Here is a 16207-nt window from a genome sequence, read left to right on the forward strand (position 1 = left end):
AAGCTTTGAAAAAGCTACATTTGGAGTATAAGACATACCCACATTTTTAGCCTCTTTTAGTGTGTCTTATACTCTGAAAAATATGGTAGTTCACTGCAGTATCTCCATTGTTGGATTGGTAGAACTTTCTGATTTGTCTGACATTAGAGATTCTACCAATAGTGTGCTTCATAGTTGCCAATGATCTTGGCTATAGTTGTTATTTGCTTCTTTATTATTTCCAATATTTCCTTAATCTTTCTTATTTTTGGTGATATTTTCATCAGATATTCTTTTCTTTAACTTATTTTCTTTCATCTTTTCTAACCTACTTGCATCTGATCTTAATTTCCTAATCTTATTTTCTAGTCTGATCTTCCATTTCACTGTTTGGCTTTTTATCTTGTTTGTTGATTGCATACAAAAGTATTCAGTTATAACTGCAGCTGTGGTGTATATTACTTGGCTTGTTCCTTGCGGTGAGGTGGTGCATGCATTTTATATTACAGTACTAGCATTTTTTAATACATGTGCTAGCTGTTTTTTTGAAACAAGTTTCATTGCAGGCAGCCTTATTCTGCTGCTTTTTGCTGTTCTAGACACTCGGTTATTCTTTGTTTCTTCCTTTTTAGTCAAAGGGCTTTGTTCTTTCTGAGGAGAATGAAGAGAGAAAGTGCCTGGTTTGGATTTTTTTCTTGGAAAAAGAAGTGATACATGGAGTAGTACATGTTAGGTGCTTGCTAGTTTGAATTATAAAGTTCCAGAGCATTACAGCTTCTTCATTTTCTACTACTTTGTCTATTTTATGGACTCACCAATTCTTGTTTATAGGCAATTGGTATTTTTTTGCAGATCTTCAATGCAACATTGCTGTTACTTTGTCATGCTGTTGCTTATAGTCAATCTGTGCAATCTTCTTGCAGCAGTTAACTAAGTGGTCCACTGTTTCTTCAGCTTCTTTGCAGAGCAGACATTTGCTGTATGTTGCTGTCTTCTCAATTCTGACTTTGTATGAATTTGTTTTTAAGGCTTGGTCTTGTGCACCCAGAATTAGTGCCCCCACTCCTTGCAGCCTCTTTCTTCAATTTTCTTCCTCTTAGCCATTGCTAGATCTTGTTATCTTCTTTGCTGCCTTTTTAATGTACTGGCCGTGTAATACTTTGCCTTGTCATATAAGCTTTATTATTATTATTATTATTATTATTATTATTATTATTATTATTATTATTATTATTATTATTATTATTATTATTGTTTACAGAGAGTTTTGAGTCTCCTTTCAGTAGCAAAGACAAATAATAATAATAATCAAGGATGAAAAGAGACTAGCCATGAGAAAAATGAAACATTGGACCTTTCCCTATTACTGATTAAAATAATATCCATTGTTCTATCCTGAAGGTAGTAGAAAATTACACCAGTATGTAATGTGCTGTCTCAGTTGGAAATACCTGTTCTACTTCTGTTTTGTTCCAGTCACTACCAGTCATCTGACTTGCTTCCAAGTTCCTATGGGACAAATCTTAGCATATTTTACATCCCTCAAAGCTACACTTGGATCCAATCAGAATAAGGGAACAAATAATGTTACCTAAACTTACATATGGTTAAGAATACCTTAAGCATGTCTCATTCATGAACTGGTAACAAGAGGAAGAGTATATTATAGGGACATGGCAAGGAAAATGTGACACAGTCATCTAGAACAGAGTTATATGCTAGTAGAAACAAAGCCATCGGATCTCCAATATGACCCAGTGGGGTTGGTGGGAAGAAACATGAATAAAGAGCCTATTCTGGAAATAGACTCATCACATATTTTGGGGGGCAGGGGAGGACACTTCTTTTTGTCCAGAAAGAGTATGGAAAAGCAAATTACTTCTGCTTTCTCTCTTAAGTAGCACCAAAAGCAGCACATAAGCAAGTCCGCTTTTAAATTCAATATATGAAAAAACAGTGATGAGCTTTTTCTAAGGGATAGCTCCTAAAAGTATTCATTTAACTATTTTATACAGCAGATGAACCCCTTGCAAACACATAAAAGTTGGTAACTTTTATTAGTTTTTGCAGTTCTTCTGCAAAAGTACACAAGTACGCATTGCAATTCTCATCTTGTAGAGCATTACAAAGAATTAGCTGTTTCTTCTATTGTTTATTGCTATGTCACAAGAGTATCGGTATATCATATGTAACAGATCCAACTTTGCTGCCATCATTTCTATAGCACTGTAGTAACATCCCTACCACATTGTGAACCTGTGTGGGTTTTGAAATGACATTGGGATTGCAACTCAAATTATCTTCATGTTAAAAAAAATTGGCTTCTCATTAGAAACCATTTATTTTAAGACAGACTTAAAATAGTTTTAAGACACATTTGCAATCTGTTATCATGAAGGCATATTTTGAAGTTATTACACTGGAAACTGCTTGTTGATGCACACTGATGTCAGTAGGATGACTTGAATGTATTTTGTTTGTAAATGACAGCCAGAGATCAAGTCCGAACTACATCACATGTGAGAAAATGTCATAGAAAGAGAAGGGATTAGCAAAAAAAAAAAAAAAAAAGGACAGGTCAGCATAATTCTTCTGTTTACCAAAAACTCTTGAACACCTTAGCAGCCATGAGATATCAACAGAAAGGTATTTATATGCTGGTGACTGGTAAAAAAAATAGGAAGTAGAAAATAGATGATATAAGCAATAGAACTGCATTTTTAATAGTTAATGAATTATCTACAATTGATAGGGAGAAATAAGGGCACAAATTTCGCTGCCATGATTACATTATTTGGAGCTGTTTTAACAATAACAATAATAAAAGTTGGTGAAATTGGTAAAAAATTCCAAATTGGGGAACTAGTTAGTTCTGCAAATGCTATTCAATGAAGCACATATAAAATAATTAACATTATTGTAATATCTTAAGTTCATTCATATAGCAATGGTTGATGGACTAGGTCAATAAACATAATACAATAAACATCTGCAAAAAAGGCTAATGCTTGTGCTACCTCTCATAGATAAAGCCCAATATGAGGGTATCTCCTTGAGGTTATCTGCCCATCCCACCAGGTCAGCTGGGATGGGCATGCTCCAGGTCTCTTCCATTTTGATATTGTCATATAGCAGGACGTAAGAAGCAAATCTTCTTCAGAGATGCCCCTATTCTATATCCTGCAGATATATAGGAGGGTCTCACCCTCTTTGCTTTTCAGAAGGCCTTGCAGAGAAGGCACTTCCCACAAACATTGGGTTAGGATAAGGCTAGAGCCCAGAAGGATAGCATGTGGATATGTGGGAGAGTGCTGCCCCAAGGTACCATGAGTTTTTATTGAGTTTTCATTTTGATTGTTTGGGAATGGCTGTATTTGTTTTGTGAGTTGGGTTGTGGTTACAATATTGAAAGCTATACAAGTCTTTTTCAATCATCCATCCATCCATCCATCCATCCATCCATCCATCCATCCATCCATCCATCCAACCATCCAACCAACCAACCAACCAACCAACCAACCAACCAACCAACCAACCAACCAACCAACCAACCAACCAACAAGTGTTCTTAGAAATAAGAAACAGATATAAAACTACCATCAAATTTAATGAAACAACTCCACTATCAGGAATTGTTATAATCTTTCCGCTTTAAAAATAATGGAGAGTTGGTCTAAATTATGCATCAGTTAAAAATGGATCAAAGAGAATATATTGCAATCTAGGTTATCCAATGAATTCAAAAGGTGAGAAGGAGGAAATACATCTGCACACAGCACAGAATTAGCCTATCACAAGATATACTCAGGGCCATCAATTTGGAAGATTTGAAAAGGGCAAATTCCATGAATATTAATAACTACTATTTGTGATGACTATATATCTCCTCCACTTTTAGAGCAGTATGTCAGTGAATGCCAGTTGGTGGGTATCAGCTGATACTGTACTGAGTTTTTCCTTGCAGGCATCTTATAGCAGCCACTGACCATTGTGAAAGCATACAGGTGAAACTCGAAAAATTAGAATATCATGCAAAAGCTCATTTATTTCAGTAATGAAATAAATCAGCATCCCCATAAAGCTCGTCTGCAGAAGGAAGCATGAAATGCTCCAAAATCTCCTGGTAGACGGCTGTGTTGACTCTGGTCTTAATGAAACACAGTGGTCCAAAGTCCTCTTTTCTGATGACAGCAACTTTTCCATCTCATTTGGAAACCAAGGACCCAGAGTATGGAGGAAGAATGGAGAGGCCAACCAAGCACAGTGAACAATCCTTGTTTTATTGATTGCATGTAATATTCTAATTTTCTGAGATGGTGGATTTGGGGTTTTCATGAGCTATACGCCATAATCATCACAATTATGACAAATCACGGCTTGAACTATCTTGTTTTATATGTAATGAGTCTTATTTCATATATTAAGTTTCATCTTTTAAGTTGCATTACTGAAATAAATGAACGTTTGCACGATATTCTAATTTTTCGAGTTCCACCTGTAGATAAGGTGGATTTTTTTCCTTTGATTCAATATTGTATTTCTTACATTGTGATGATCATAATGCCGGTCATAACTGTCTGTGACAAAGATGTAGTATGCATTATTTACATTTTATTATGGCTACTAGTAAATATGCTTGTATGGGAAAATATATTAACTTCAAATTACTGGTTTAGTAATTATGGATAAACTCTTCTAAAAACTCAGATGGCCCCAAACTATGAAGCTGACTTTGCAATGTACAGAAAATACTATGAGATATGCTACCAGGATATGTGAGACAATAATGAAGTCCAAAAGGCCTAGAATTTGTTCCAAGTGCAATTAATTTGCAACCCATTGTCTTCACAGAGATGCCATGATAGACCAACATTAGTTCCTCAATACACATTCTTCTGAATTGGTTTTGCTCTAAATAGGAAGTTTGAGAAATACTAATTAGAGAATAAAACTTAAAGACACAAAACTTGGTTATCTCTTGTTTTCAGCATGTGAGGCAAGAATATTTTACAATGACTCAATTATAATATAGTCTAGGCTTAAATTCAGCATGGAAATATAGTTGTACATTTCCCCCCCAATCTGTGGCCAATCCGTGCCTCATAGAAAAACCACAGCTCTATTATTTGTAAGAGGAATTGAATAAAGTCAGCAATATTGAATTTGAATTTACAACTCAATTCAACTCCTTTCAAGTTTGAAATGATTCTGTCTCTTTTAGCACATTGCATGGATTCTAAATATGACCAACTGAAAATCTTGATAAAATACAGAAAGAAAATAAAGAAAAATGCACATTTGAAGACACAAACATATCTAGGATGGGAATTAACTGGGATAGAGTAACTGTAGATCTAAGTAATGCTTAAACCAATCACAAAGATAATAAACTTTTCAAATCACATCATTTATTTTTGAGCTACATAGCATTCTTTTTCCATATGCTCCTGTGTTTTTAGAAACAATCAAATGAACTAATGCACTATACTGATTGTAATCTCAAGGGAAGAACACACAGCTAAGGTCTGCAAATAATTATTTGTAAAAACTTTTAATTAAAAAGTGTAATAACCATTATTGCATAGTAACTCCTTATATCCTAACCAATTTCATAATCACATGCATTGTTTTTGTACAGTACAGATTTTATATAAATGTGCACAACTCAGGAAAATGGTCTTGTCCACATTAATGATTCCAATACTGATAACCTTTTTATTGGTTGTGTTTAAGCAGAACAGCTTTAAGATGAACAGCTATGTATCTAAAATATTTTAATCTGAATTTCTGCATTGAACGAGTGGTTGGATTTGATGAGCTAAATTATTATTTCTAACTTTATGTGAATCTATACATTTTCATTATATATAGTGCACTGGATTTGTTGTTGTATTAGATCAAGTATGAGGGAGTGATGGACCTCCAGATGCTGGGTTCCTTGTTTCATAATATTCTACTATTTTACTCAGGATTGATGGGAACTAGAAGGCAACAGAAGTCCATTTCTCCATTTAAACATAATAATTGTACTGGATCAATCCAAAATTTGTCTTATCCAACAGGCAGTTTCAACAGTGGACAAGTTGCTTTACAAATTTTAAAGTGCTGAAATTTAGAGATATACTATGGTATATCTACATTTCTGAAAATTGGGTTTTCATCCATAAGTATCAGTTATTGCTAGGTCTCTCTTTTAGCCAATTAATTAATTCCTTTAAATACGATGTGCTATAATAGCCAGTCCAATATTTTGCAGCAGTGAATCTCAGCATTTATTTATATAATAAACAATTATTTATAATACAATATTTTCAGACTGCCCAATCCTACAGTTTCTGGTCATGGATTCTAATAATGTTACATAGTATATAATTCAATGCTGTGTTATTTGGGACACAGCCTGGACATTTTTTTCCCCTTGATGATGTTCCTCTTTCACACTAATAGTTTAAATGATGAAATTCCTTTGGAGAATGCCTGGGTATACTTAAGAAATCCTCAAGGTTTTACAAGTTGCATTTTTGCAGAAGCACTGATGTATTCTATGGTACTTGTTTCTAAATAAAAAAACTATACAGTACTGAAGGGGCCATTGAACTGAATTAATGGGGCATTATGCTGCTCTTATATATGTGTGTATATAGTGCCTACACCGTGCTTCACACCTACACTTTTATAACATAATGGCATGGCTTGACATTTAACAATTATTGTCTTTCATCTTCAACATTTAGCAGAGATATGTTGCCTCGATACAAAATGGAACGAGACAATTTGCCAGTCAATTGGCCAACTCGCCATGGCCAACCGGTCATGGGACAACTTGCCAGGACAATTCATCACATGACAATTTAATTACAATAATTTAACAGATATTTTAATTTTTGTCATTCACATTTCAGTTTGGCATGAAAGAATGCCTCCTTTGGCATTCTTTATGATTCTATGCCACCATTTCTTCAATATTACTGTAACTCATATTTACACTAAGAGCTCTCCTCTTGTCCTGAGGTAAGTTGCCCTACAACAATTTGGCCATGGTGAATTGCCCCATGGTGAGTTGGCTTGGCGAGTTGGCCACAGGAGGTTGTCCTAGACCAGTGTTTCTCAAACTTGGCGACTTTAAGTCCTGTGGACTTCAACTCCCAGAATCCCCCAGCCAGCATAGCTGGCTGGGGAATTCTGGGAGTTGAAGTCCACAGGACTTAAAGTCGCCAAGTTTGAGAAACACTGTCCTAGACCCAAGGATCAGTATGACTTTCTACTAATGGACATAAGTTGAACATTGTAAGAAAAGCTTCAAGTAAGTCTATACTTAATAAAATAGAGAAGGCTAGTGCTGTTCCTCTCTCCTAATAGTAGACTACTACTGCTACAGTGGCTCCTGAAACACTAGAATTAAAAATAATACTAAATAACTCTAGTGATGCAATAGGAGCCATGGTGGTACAATAGAATGCAGTATTACAGGCTAATTCAGCTCACTGCTAGGAGTTTGATCCTGACTGACTCAAGGTTGACTCAGTCTTCCATCCTTCCGAGGTCGGTAAAATGAAGACCCAAATTGTTGGGGGCAATATGCGGACTCTATAAACTGCTAAAAAGTGCTATTGCCATTGCTGCTTTAAATGGTGTCCTTATTCATTCTGGCCTTACTTTTTAAAAAAACACCTGGTTTTAAAGTTAATATCAGGAAAAGAAACAAAGATGAAAGTTTAGTGCTGTGAGTTGAGCAGAATCCAGAATTCAAATAGACACATTCAAATCATTTCCCTTTTTTTTCAGAGGAAAGGTTGAACAATTAATCAGAGCTAGCAACCCAAATATTGATGGCTGTTGTAGCAGTTGGGAAGTTGTTCATCCAAGAAAATGTTATGTTATGCATATTCAAAGTTATTCTATTGATTGACATCAGATACTGGGTTTGCTGTAACAAGACAGTCCTTATCCTATCATCATTTGCTCTGCAAAGTAGATATGAGTAACATCAGTACCAATCCCAGCCCACCTTTGGGAGTCATTTGGAACAAGAGATTCATCATGGCAACCCTGGGGTTCAATATTAGACTCTGTGGACTACTTATGAACTAGTAACAGCCTCTGGGAATAAGCATGCTGCATTTCTTTCACAATGCATTCTCCTATATCTTGAAATATAAGATTCTGTGGGCCAGCCTGCCAGGTTTGTTGAAGTCTTAGTATATCACTCTTTCGTATGCTCAGTTCCTCCCCAGCTAAATGTATTGTTTCTATTGACGAGTTTCCCCCCAAGTATTCTTTATGAGGATTCACAGCCAGGTTTGTGATTCATGAGAGCTAATGCATTCAAAAGTTGAACCACCAGCTCGTGAGTCCAGTTTCAGCTTGGCTACATAATCAATCCCATTTATCGATTGCTTCATTTATAAAGTCCATTTAATTTCTTAGCCAAGATGATGTGATGGGCTAGGAAAGACTAGGGCAAGTCTAAACAGCTGAAGGCTGTATCTCCCTATCCCCTCCCCATTTCCTCAAAACTCCAACTGTCATTTAAGTTACTAACTCCATCGACGGCACCACCGGGGCGCCTATATTCAGAAGAAAGCCCAAATAACTCCAGTGGGACTTATTCCCAGGTAAACGTGTGAACTGCATGCCAGTCGGAAAAGGCCAGAGCTCTCCTCAAGCTGGCACCACACACACACACACACACACGGGGGCGCGCGCACACACACACACACGCATTTGTAAAGTGAACTCTTGTTATTGACACTCTCCGCTTCCCTACACCCCCTAACACCCCTCTCCCATCAATCATTCCAGTGGCGAATGTCACAATATTTACTTTTCTTTCCCTACAAGCGCAAACTAAGACGTCGGAGAAGGGCGGGAGAGAAAGGGGCCGCGGAAGGCTGAGAATTCCGCGCGGCGCCTTTAACTGCGGGCCGCGAATCTTCTCTTGAAAGCTTCCTCGGCCCCGCAGATCCGTATTTAAAGGCGCGCCAGCTGGGCAGGTGGGAGGTGTTGGTAATGCTCCTGTTTTCGGAGTTCCTTTGCAGCACGTTTAGATTGCATCAGACAGAACCGAAATCCTACCCCAATCCCCCCCGACACACAACTCCCCATGACGCCTTCCCCTCTTTTGCTGTGGTCCAGGCCCCCCGAGAAGGCGGCCCGGCGCCACACCTTTCGGCTGGGAGAGGAACCCCCAGATCCCCCGGGCAAAGTGTGCGTGGGCAGCCTTCCTCCTCCGCCAGCCACACCCTGTGGCGAATCACCGTCCCCTCCTCCTCCGCGCCAAGCCTGGCTGCTCGGGATTCTCCCTTCTCCCCTTAGCTACGTGTTCGCAAACGCGCCGACGAAAGAGCCGCGCGGCCAGAGAAGCTGCGGCGGGAACAAGGTGGGAGGTGGAGGAGGAGGAGGGGGAGGGGGAGGGAGGGAACTCTGGCCTCACGCAGCGAGCCAGGCCGGCGGAGTTGAACCAGGAACAAAGGAGGAGGCCTGCGAGGCGGAAACATCCTCTTTCCTGGACGCCGCGCTTGGTCTGGAGCTGAGTGGAAGGGGCTGATCCCCTCGCCGGAGTCGCCCTCGCTCGTCAATCTCGCCTGGCCAATTGCATCTCCGGACAGTTTGCAAGTCTGGGGTGGGGGGGGGGGGGTGAAAAGAGAAGCGCGGCTTGCGACCAAGGCAAATGGTGCCCTGACTTGACGGGCTGTTTTCCTCTGGCGGCTGCGGATTCCCGCCCCTCAGCGGGGCCCCAGTGTTTGCGGGCGGGTAACGGACTCGGGAGAGCAGCCAACCTCAGCTCCCCAACCGGGATCCCTGCAATGAGTCAAAACGCTTCTTCGGGCGGGGAAAAGGGAAAAAAAAATAAAACCCGCCGGCTAGATTATAATCGGGATGAACCAGAGGGGGACGCCCCATCACCGCCGCGCGCTCATACACAAAGCAGCTCTACCTGCGAGCGGCGGCGGCGGCAGCAGCAGCTCGCGCGGCTCCAAACTGCTGACTTTCCAGAGCTTATTTTTAGCCCGGGGACTAAAATATTCTTAGCTACATTTCTACGTAGGAAGAATCGAAAGAGGAAAAGGGGAGGAGGGAGAGCGCGAGAAAGGGAGCAAAGGAAGCCTGGAAGGGAATGGAGTTTCCGCAGGTTGATGCTGAGGCAGCCGAGGCTTTAGCGACTCCCTGCTTTTCCCGAAAATAAACTGGCAACTTCGTAGCACGGGAGGCTCTTTGGAAGAACGTACGTCACGTGAAGGCAAGCACTCGAAGGCACGGAAAGCCGCCTGAGCCGAGCCGAGTTTGAGAGCCGGCGCTCGTTTCCAAGCTCCGGTTCCGTCAGCCGGTCGCCCGTTTGTCACCTTAAGGGTCACTTCGCGCGTTCCCCCTCCCTGAGCTCCCAGAAGAGATTCACCCTTCTCGCCATCCCCCACCCCCAGGAGGCATCTTGCAGGCGCCCAAGAACATGCAAAAGGCAAACCCGAAGGCACCCCGACGAGTCGCCTCAACTCCGCGGAGTGAAATCGCGCCTGCAGCCTCTCTCTCTCTCCTACCTTGCCTTTCTTCTTCGGCGCACCCAGATCAGCAAGCAAGATAATATAAACTCGGCAAAGAGCAGCTAACCGGTTCCCCCCATAACAAGAGACGGGGAGGGGGGGCACGCGCACACAGACGCGTACGGGGTGGTGGTGGTGGTGGGGGGGAGAGGCGATCTGTGCCAGCCTTTGCCTTACCTCACTCGACAGCTAACCCACATCGGTGACTAGATCTAGTGGAGAAAACACTCGCTTTGCCAAAGTTGCCCGACCCGTTGCTAAACAAAACGTACCCCCGCACCGAAGCTTTCTACTGGTCTCTTTCCATTCCCCATCCCAGGCCCCGCTGCTAGGATCCTGCGCACCGAGGACGCAGCTAACAACTCGAAGGGAAAGCGGGGTTGTTTCGGTTCTTTTCTTTTTTAGCTTGCTTTTCTTCTCTCTTTTTCCAACCAGATCTTATCAGTGTGACGCGAGATCTGGGTTAGACGCCACGAAAGAGCTCTGCTGGCTGAGGGAAGGCAGAGACCCAAGGCGTCAAAGCTTTTGCCTCTCTCCAAGGTCCTGATCGAGCCCCTCTGTCTCCACGCACCCACCCACCCATTCCCCCTTCCTCCCGTTTCTCAAAAACCTCCAGGAAGGATGGGGATGTAGCGGGGGTCCGAGAATTTACACTTCTATGAAGTGTGTCACTTGATTCCGTTTTAAGCCCATCCTTTCCCTTTCCTCGGCTCTGTCACGTGAAGCTGCGTTTGTCAAAAGAGCTGGGCTGTAAATAGAAGATCACATGTTGAGCAGACCCCTCGGTCTTCAGCGGGGGATCACCCCTTTCCGTGTTCTTCTTCTTCCTCCTCCTCCTCCTCCTCCTCTTAGCACTCCGTCCGCCTTCCCTCATCCCGAAGCATCCCGCATTCCCGACTAGTACGCCCGTTCCGAGGGCCAAGCGAAGGTCCCTGTTAACAGCAGCCACAACCACAGCACCCATCATCCATCACGACCACCGACACCATCACCTCGCGAGCTCCATCAACACAAAAGGGTGAATGAAGAAAGCGATAGCGCACTCAGAGCAATTCCTGGAAGAGAAACCCCCTGCTCTAAGTTTCTCATACGCAGCAGCCGTAAAATTGGAAAGAGAAAAGAAAGGCAGAGCTTGGCTATTAAAGTTAAGAGTATTTTAGAAATGCACGCACGCCTCGCAGGCACGCAGTTCGTCTGGGCTGAGATTCGCCTGATGCTGGATGAAATTAAAGTAGCACTCGGGCTGGTGGGGGGAGACACTGGGGATGTTGGGGGGGGGCTGAGCTGAGAGCTATGTTGTCAAACAACAGACAAGCTCTCCCCAAACCTTTTGGATTTGGTTGGTTGATTGTTTATTATTATTATTATTATTATTATTATTATTATTATTATTATTATTATTATTATTTGCTTGTTTTTTTAAAAAAAGTAAATCTCCTCTTCAAGCATCACTAGGCAAACCCAAATACCTGTTCTGGGTACTCACCATTGTTTCTTGGCTGTCCTGGAGACACAAGCGCCTTAAAATCCAGTCTCTCCAACAGATGCTGGGAGGTAATGTGTCTCGTTTGAAGTCATCATGTGAGAAGTTCTGCTTTGCTCAGTGGATCGCCCACCACTTGGTGTGACTTATGAATCTAATAACAGCCCTTTGCAATATCCGCAAACCTCAACTCTCCACCACCTTGGTGACTACGGGAAGACAGAAAGCAAAGGGCTGCTAGGGAGTTCTTTAAAAAGAACTCTAGATTTACGCAAACGCCTGAGCTCACAGACACGTTTCCCCTTTGGGTTCTTCTTCTTACGTGATCTTAATGAACGAGAAGAGGTTGGCAACCAGACCCAACTGGAACAAGCGGGGTGGGCGGGAAGGGGGGAGATATCTCCCTCTCTTTCTCTCAGACTTTCTCTTTTCTGGTACGCGGGGAGAGGGCTGCAAACTTTTCCGCTTAAGTCTTGTTCAGGACCTCTTGTTGAAGGCAGCGTGGCAAAAAGTCCCCTTCACTTTTTGCCCCCCCTCTTTTTCTAACCCTTCTGGTACCTTTAAGCGAACGGTCGACCCACCTGGAGCTTTGAATTTGGGCTGGCAGGTAAGGAAGTAGCCGCCTCCCCCTCCCTTTCTCCCTCCCTGCTCCAGGGACTTGTTGCATCCGAGTAGAGGAGTAGAGCGGAACCCTCAGGCGGAACTATGCAGGTGACGGCGGCAGAAGAACGAGAGGCAGGCAGATGGGGGATAGAAACAGGTGCTTGTTGTATAGAGTGAGGCACATACGTTGTCTTTGCCTGATCTCCATGCAGAAGACCCGTCCATTCATGGAAGGAGAGCGGTGTGTGCCTGCTTGTGTATTAAATAAATGCAAATAAACCAGAGCTCACGCATGTGGTTCCTTATCGGCTTTGGTTCAGGAACCAGACAGGTGCACATGCTCGGATATGTAAATACAGATATGCCTGTGTGTGTAACACGAGTAAAGTGATTTTTAAGAGTAAATGCAAGGTCCCTGTGCGGTCTCGTCACCTGGATTTCAAGTTTAGTTATTGAGGGAAGGGGTGCAGGCTTTGGTGGAACTTAGTTCCAAGTAATGTTCTTAGAACGGCAGACTTGTAGCCTGGTCTAACGTGTAATTTTCTTGGAAAGAATCCAAGGGACACTTCCATTCAAGTAAGAAGGCATGTGAGCCAAACCTGGCAGCTACGTTGTGAATACATCTGCCAAAATATGAGTCCAAAGGCATTCAAGGGAATTTCCTGCTACGTAAGTGAATATGCAAAAGGGACAAAAGCTGTGGCCTGTTAATCGTTTCCTTGGTTCTACAAGCCCATCGATCTATGCCTGACATCCCTTTTCCTACTATCCATCAGCTTCTGTTTCTATCTAATAGGATTTCCTCCTGTGATTTCACCAGGTACGGAAATGGCAACCCTAGGCTGTAGTTCTCTCTCTCTCTAACATCATCAAAGCTTGGCAAATGCCTATCTCTGAGATAAAGAGAGGGTGAAGTTAAAGTATTTTGCACCTTGGACTGTTACATGCATAATTAGTATACTTTGGTAATGCAGTCCCCCTATTTTTTCTCTAGCAACTTTCCACATGAGCTACCATCACTTAGTATCAAGGGAACTTTTAATCCCTCTTATGTTACTGTAAGTTCTAGAGAGGAAAGAAACTGCAATTCCCACCATTCTCACCCAGACCTATTGACTGTGACTGGTGGAAATTGTCACCTGAAAACATTTTGAGGGGACAAGAAAAGGTATTTGGATTGCAGGTCTTTCACTAAAAAAAATAAAATACTATAAAGCTACTTTCAACTCTTTTTGAAAACTTGATATGTTTGTATGTCTGTCTGCCTGTCCCTTATTATGTTTTGCTGCTCCATCAAAGAAACAAGTTGAACTGTCTTTTTTACAACCCAAAGAATTTGATTTGATTTCACAAAGGAAATGCCCCAGGTGGCAGACAGGCAGGCAGGCAGGCAGGCAGGCAGCAGGCAGGAAGGAAGGAAGGCAGGCAGGCAGGCAGGGAGGAAGGAAGGAAGTTTCAGAGGCTCTGTTCAAAGTTTGTTTGAAGTTGTCTGAAAGATGCTTTATGGCTGCACTTCCATTTTGGAACACTCAAGTTGCTTCCGGGACTATGGGAAGGGGAGTTTGTGCTTGCTGTGGTCAACTAATTATCCAGAGGAATATATTTCCATCACTTCCAGGCTCTCTTCTTCCCATCAGTTGATCAGCAACAATGGAGATAATTCGTCTCTCTACTTGCAAGGGGAGATTTTGGATCTGTGGTGGTGGGAGGCTCTTTCAATATATATGTAGGAAGACATATTTCTAGTGAGACCCTTACAACAGAGCAGAAGGATCTCAGACTTGGGTTTTCCAATATAGAAGGACTCATGCTCTTTGGAGGGGACTTCCTATGGCTTTCCTTCTTTAGCTTTATTAAATAACTTCAAAAGAGCTTCTTTCTAGCTGGACATAAAGAAAGTAGAAGAAAAGGACACTAGTATGGATTTTAGGGAGGCCAACAAAAGTGGAAGGAACTCCTGGTCACCAGACTTAATTCAATGTACATTTTCAGTAATGGAAAAGTCCCCTTGTTCCAGTTGCTGCAAAGCTAGTAAGAAAACAAACATCTCTAAGCTCTGCTGACTAGGACTGTGAATGCATCCTTCTTTTCATGGCAAAAAGGACAATCTTCTGAATGATTCCTATTTTGCATAATAACTTAATTTAGCTAACTATGGAGAAATGACTGAAAATATACCTAGATAATCTAATATCTTCCAAGGCATGTAGATTATTTTAGATGTTGGGTTGACTGATCTCATCTCCCCTATCTTTGTTGATTGTTTGCTTTGGTGAAGGGCTGATCTTTAGAGAATTACATACATACATACATACATACATACATACATACATACATACATACACACACACACACACACACACACACACACACACACACATTCTTCAAGCCAGCTTTATTTAGTCATGTTTTGTTCATTCTACAAATTGGGGCCCAGGAATCTGCCTTTATATTGATGTCTCACAAAGACAACATCTTCTATATCCACCTTCTGGGCTAATCTAAAACTTATTTTATTAATACATCATGGAACATCTTTGAAATGCAAATGACTTTCTGTGACAGATCATTTTAATTTCTACAGTTACAGCATTTGTTGAAAAGGACTTGGTATATGCTATTTCAGTTGTCTATTCATTGGGCATGCAATGATTTTTTTTTAAAGGCAAACAAACTATAACTAAAAAAAGATGAAACAAATATAATTCCTTGAAATAAATGTTTCCTTCAAAAATGTGCAACACCATCAGAATCCACATGTGTAGGGCAGAGAATTGAGTATAGTAAAATATAGAATGTAGAGAAGCTTGCACATGATTGCATCAAAATTCATAAATCAAGAGACAAATTTATTAGTCCAACTCTATGTATATTGCTTTCTAAAAGTTATAACTGAAAATGCCAACTGTCTTTGGTGCTCTTTTGAAGTTGCCATCTGCTCTCTCACTATTTTATAAGTTAAATGCATGCACTTATAAAAGTATACAGGTACCAAAAGTTAAAAATAATTTCTAACAAACTATTTTTCTTGCACGTTTATATTCAAGAACATAGATGGCCCATGGAAGATGTCATAGCCATTCAAGCCTTTAAAATGATTCTTACAATAATGGCATTTTACAATTGGACATTCTTCAATCCTTTGTCACTAGTAACGATAATGCAAGAATATAACATTAGTTGTACTTTTTAATATAGTGGCATTTATAGTGTCTCATTTCTTTGTTCCCCAAATCTCTTTCTTAGTTGATTAATTTAACATTGTCATTCTAAGCCAAGCTGCTATTCTACAAACCTAAGACAGAAATAGTTAATATTTTAACAGCACAGATTTTTTTCATATAAATACTTTATAGTTTGAGGAGTCCCTAAATGTTCTTCTGAGTGGGGGAGGAAGGAAAGAGTTAATGAGTCCAAGTTAGATTTCAGAAAGTAGGTTTCAATATTTTTCCTTATCTCTCTCTCCAAAATATCAACTAGAAGATTGTGATGTACAACTGAATCTTCTCCTGCCATAATGTGAGTTGCACAAAGGTACTTATGAGCGGTAAAATTTGCAAAAGGAACTAGAATCTCTATGATATAAACCATTTTGAGAACTTTG

The 16207-nt window shown here is 41.1% G+C and overlaps 1 protein-coding gene across 1 annotated transcript in view; it reads right to left on the reverse strand.

Moving 5' to 3' along the window:
• BDNF (brain derived neurotrophic factor) overlaps positions 1-12219 on the reverse strand; it is a 95338-nt gene extending 83119 nt beyond the window's left edge. Inside the window, exon 1 of the mRNA XM_081932972.1 lies at positions 12004-12219. Coding sequence (XP_081789098.1) covers positions 12004-12006 — 3 coding nt within the window. The 5' untranslated portion in view covers positions 12007-12219. The remainder of the gene's footprint in view (positions 1-12003) is intronic.
• Positions 12220-16207: the final 3988 nt, after the last annotated feature.

Source organism: Natrix helvetica, assembly GCF_964273705.1.
Source record: "Natrix helvetica genome assembly, chromosome: 1".
Taxonomy (NCBI): domain Eukaryota; kingdom Metazoa; phylum Chordata; class Lepidosauria; order Squamata; family Natricidae; genus Natrix; species Natrix helvetica.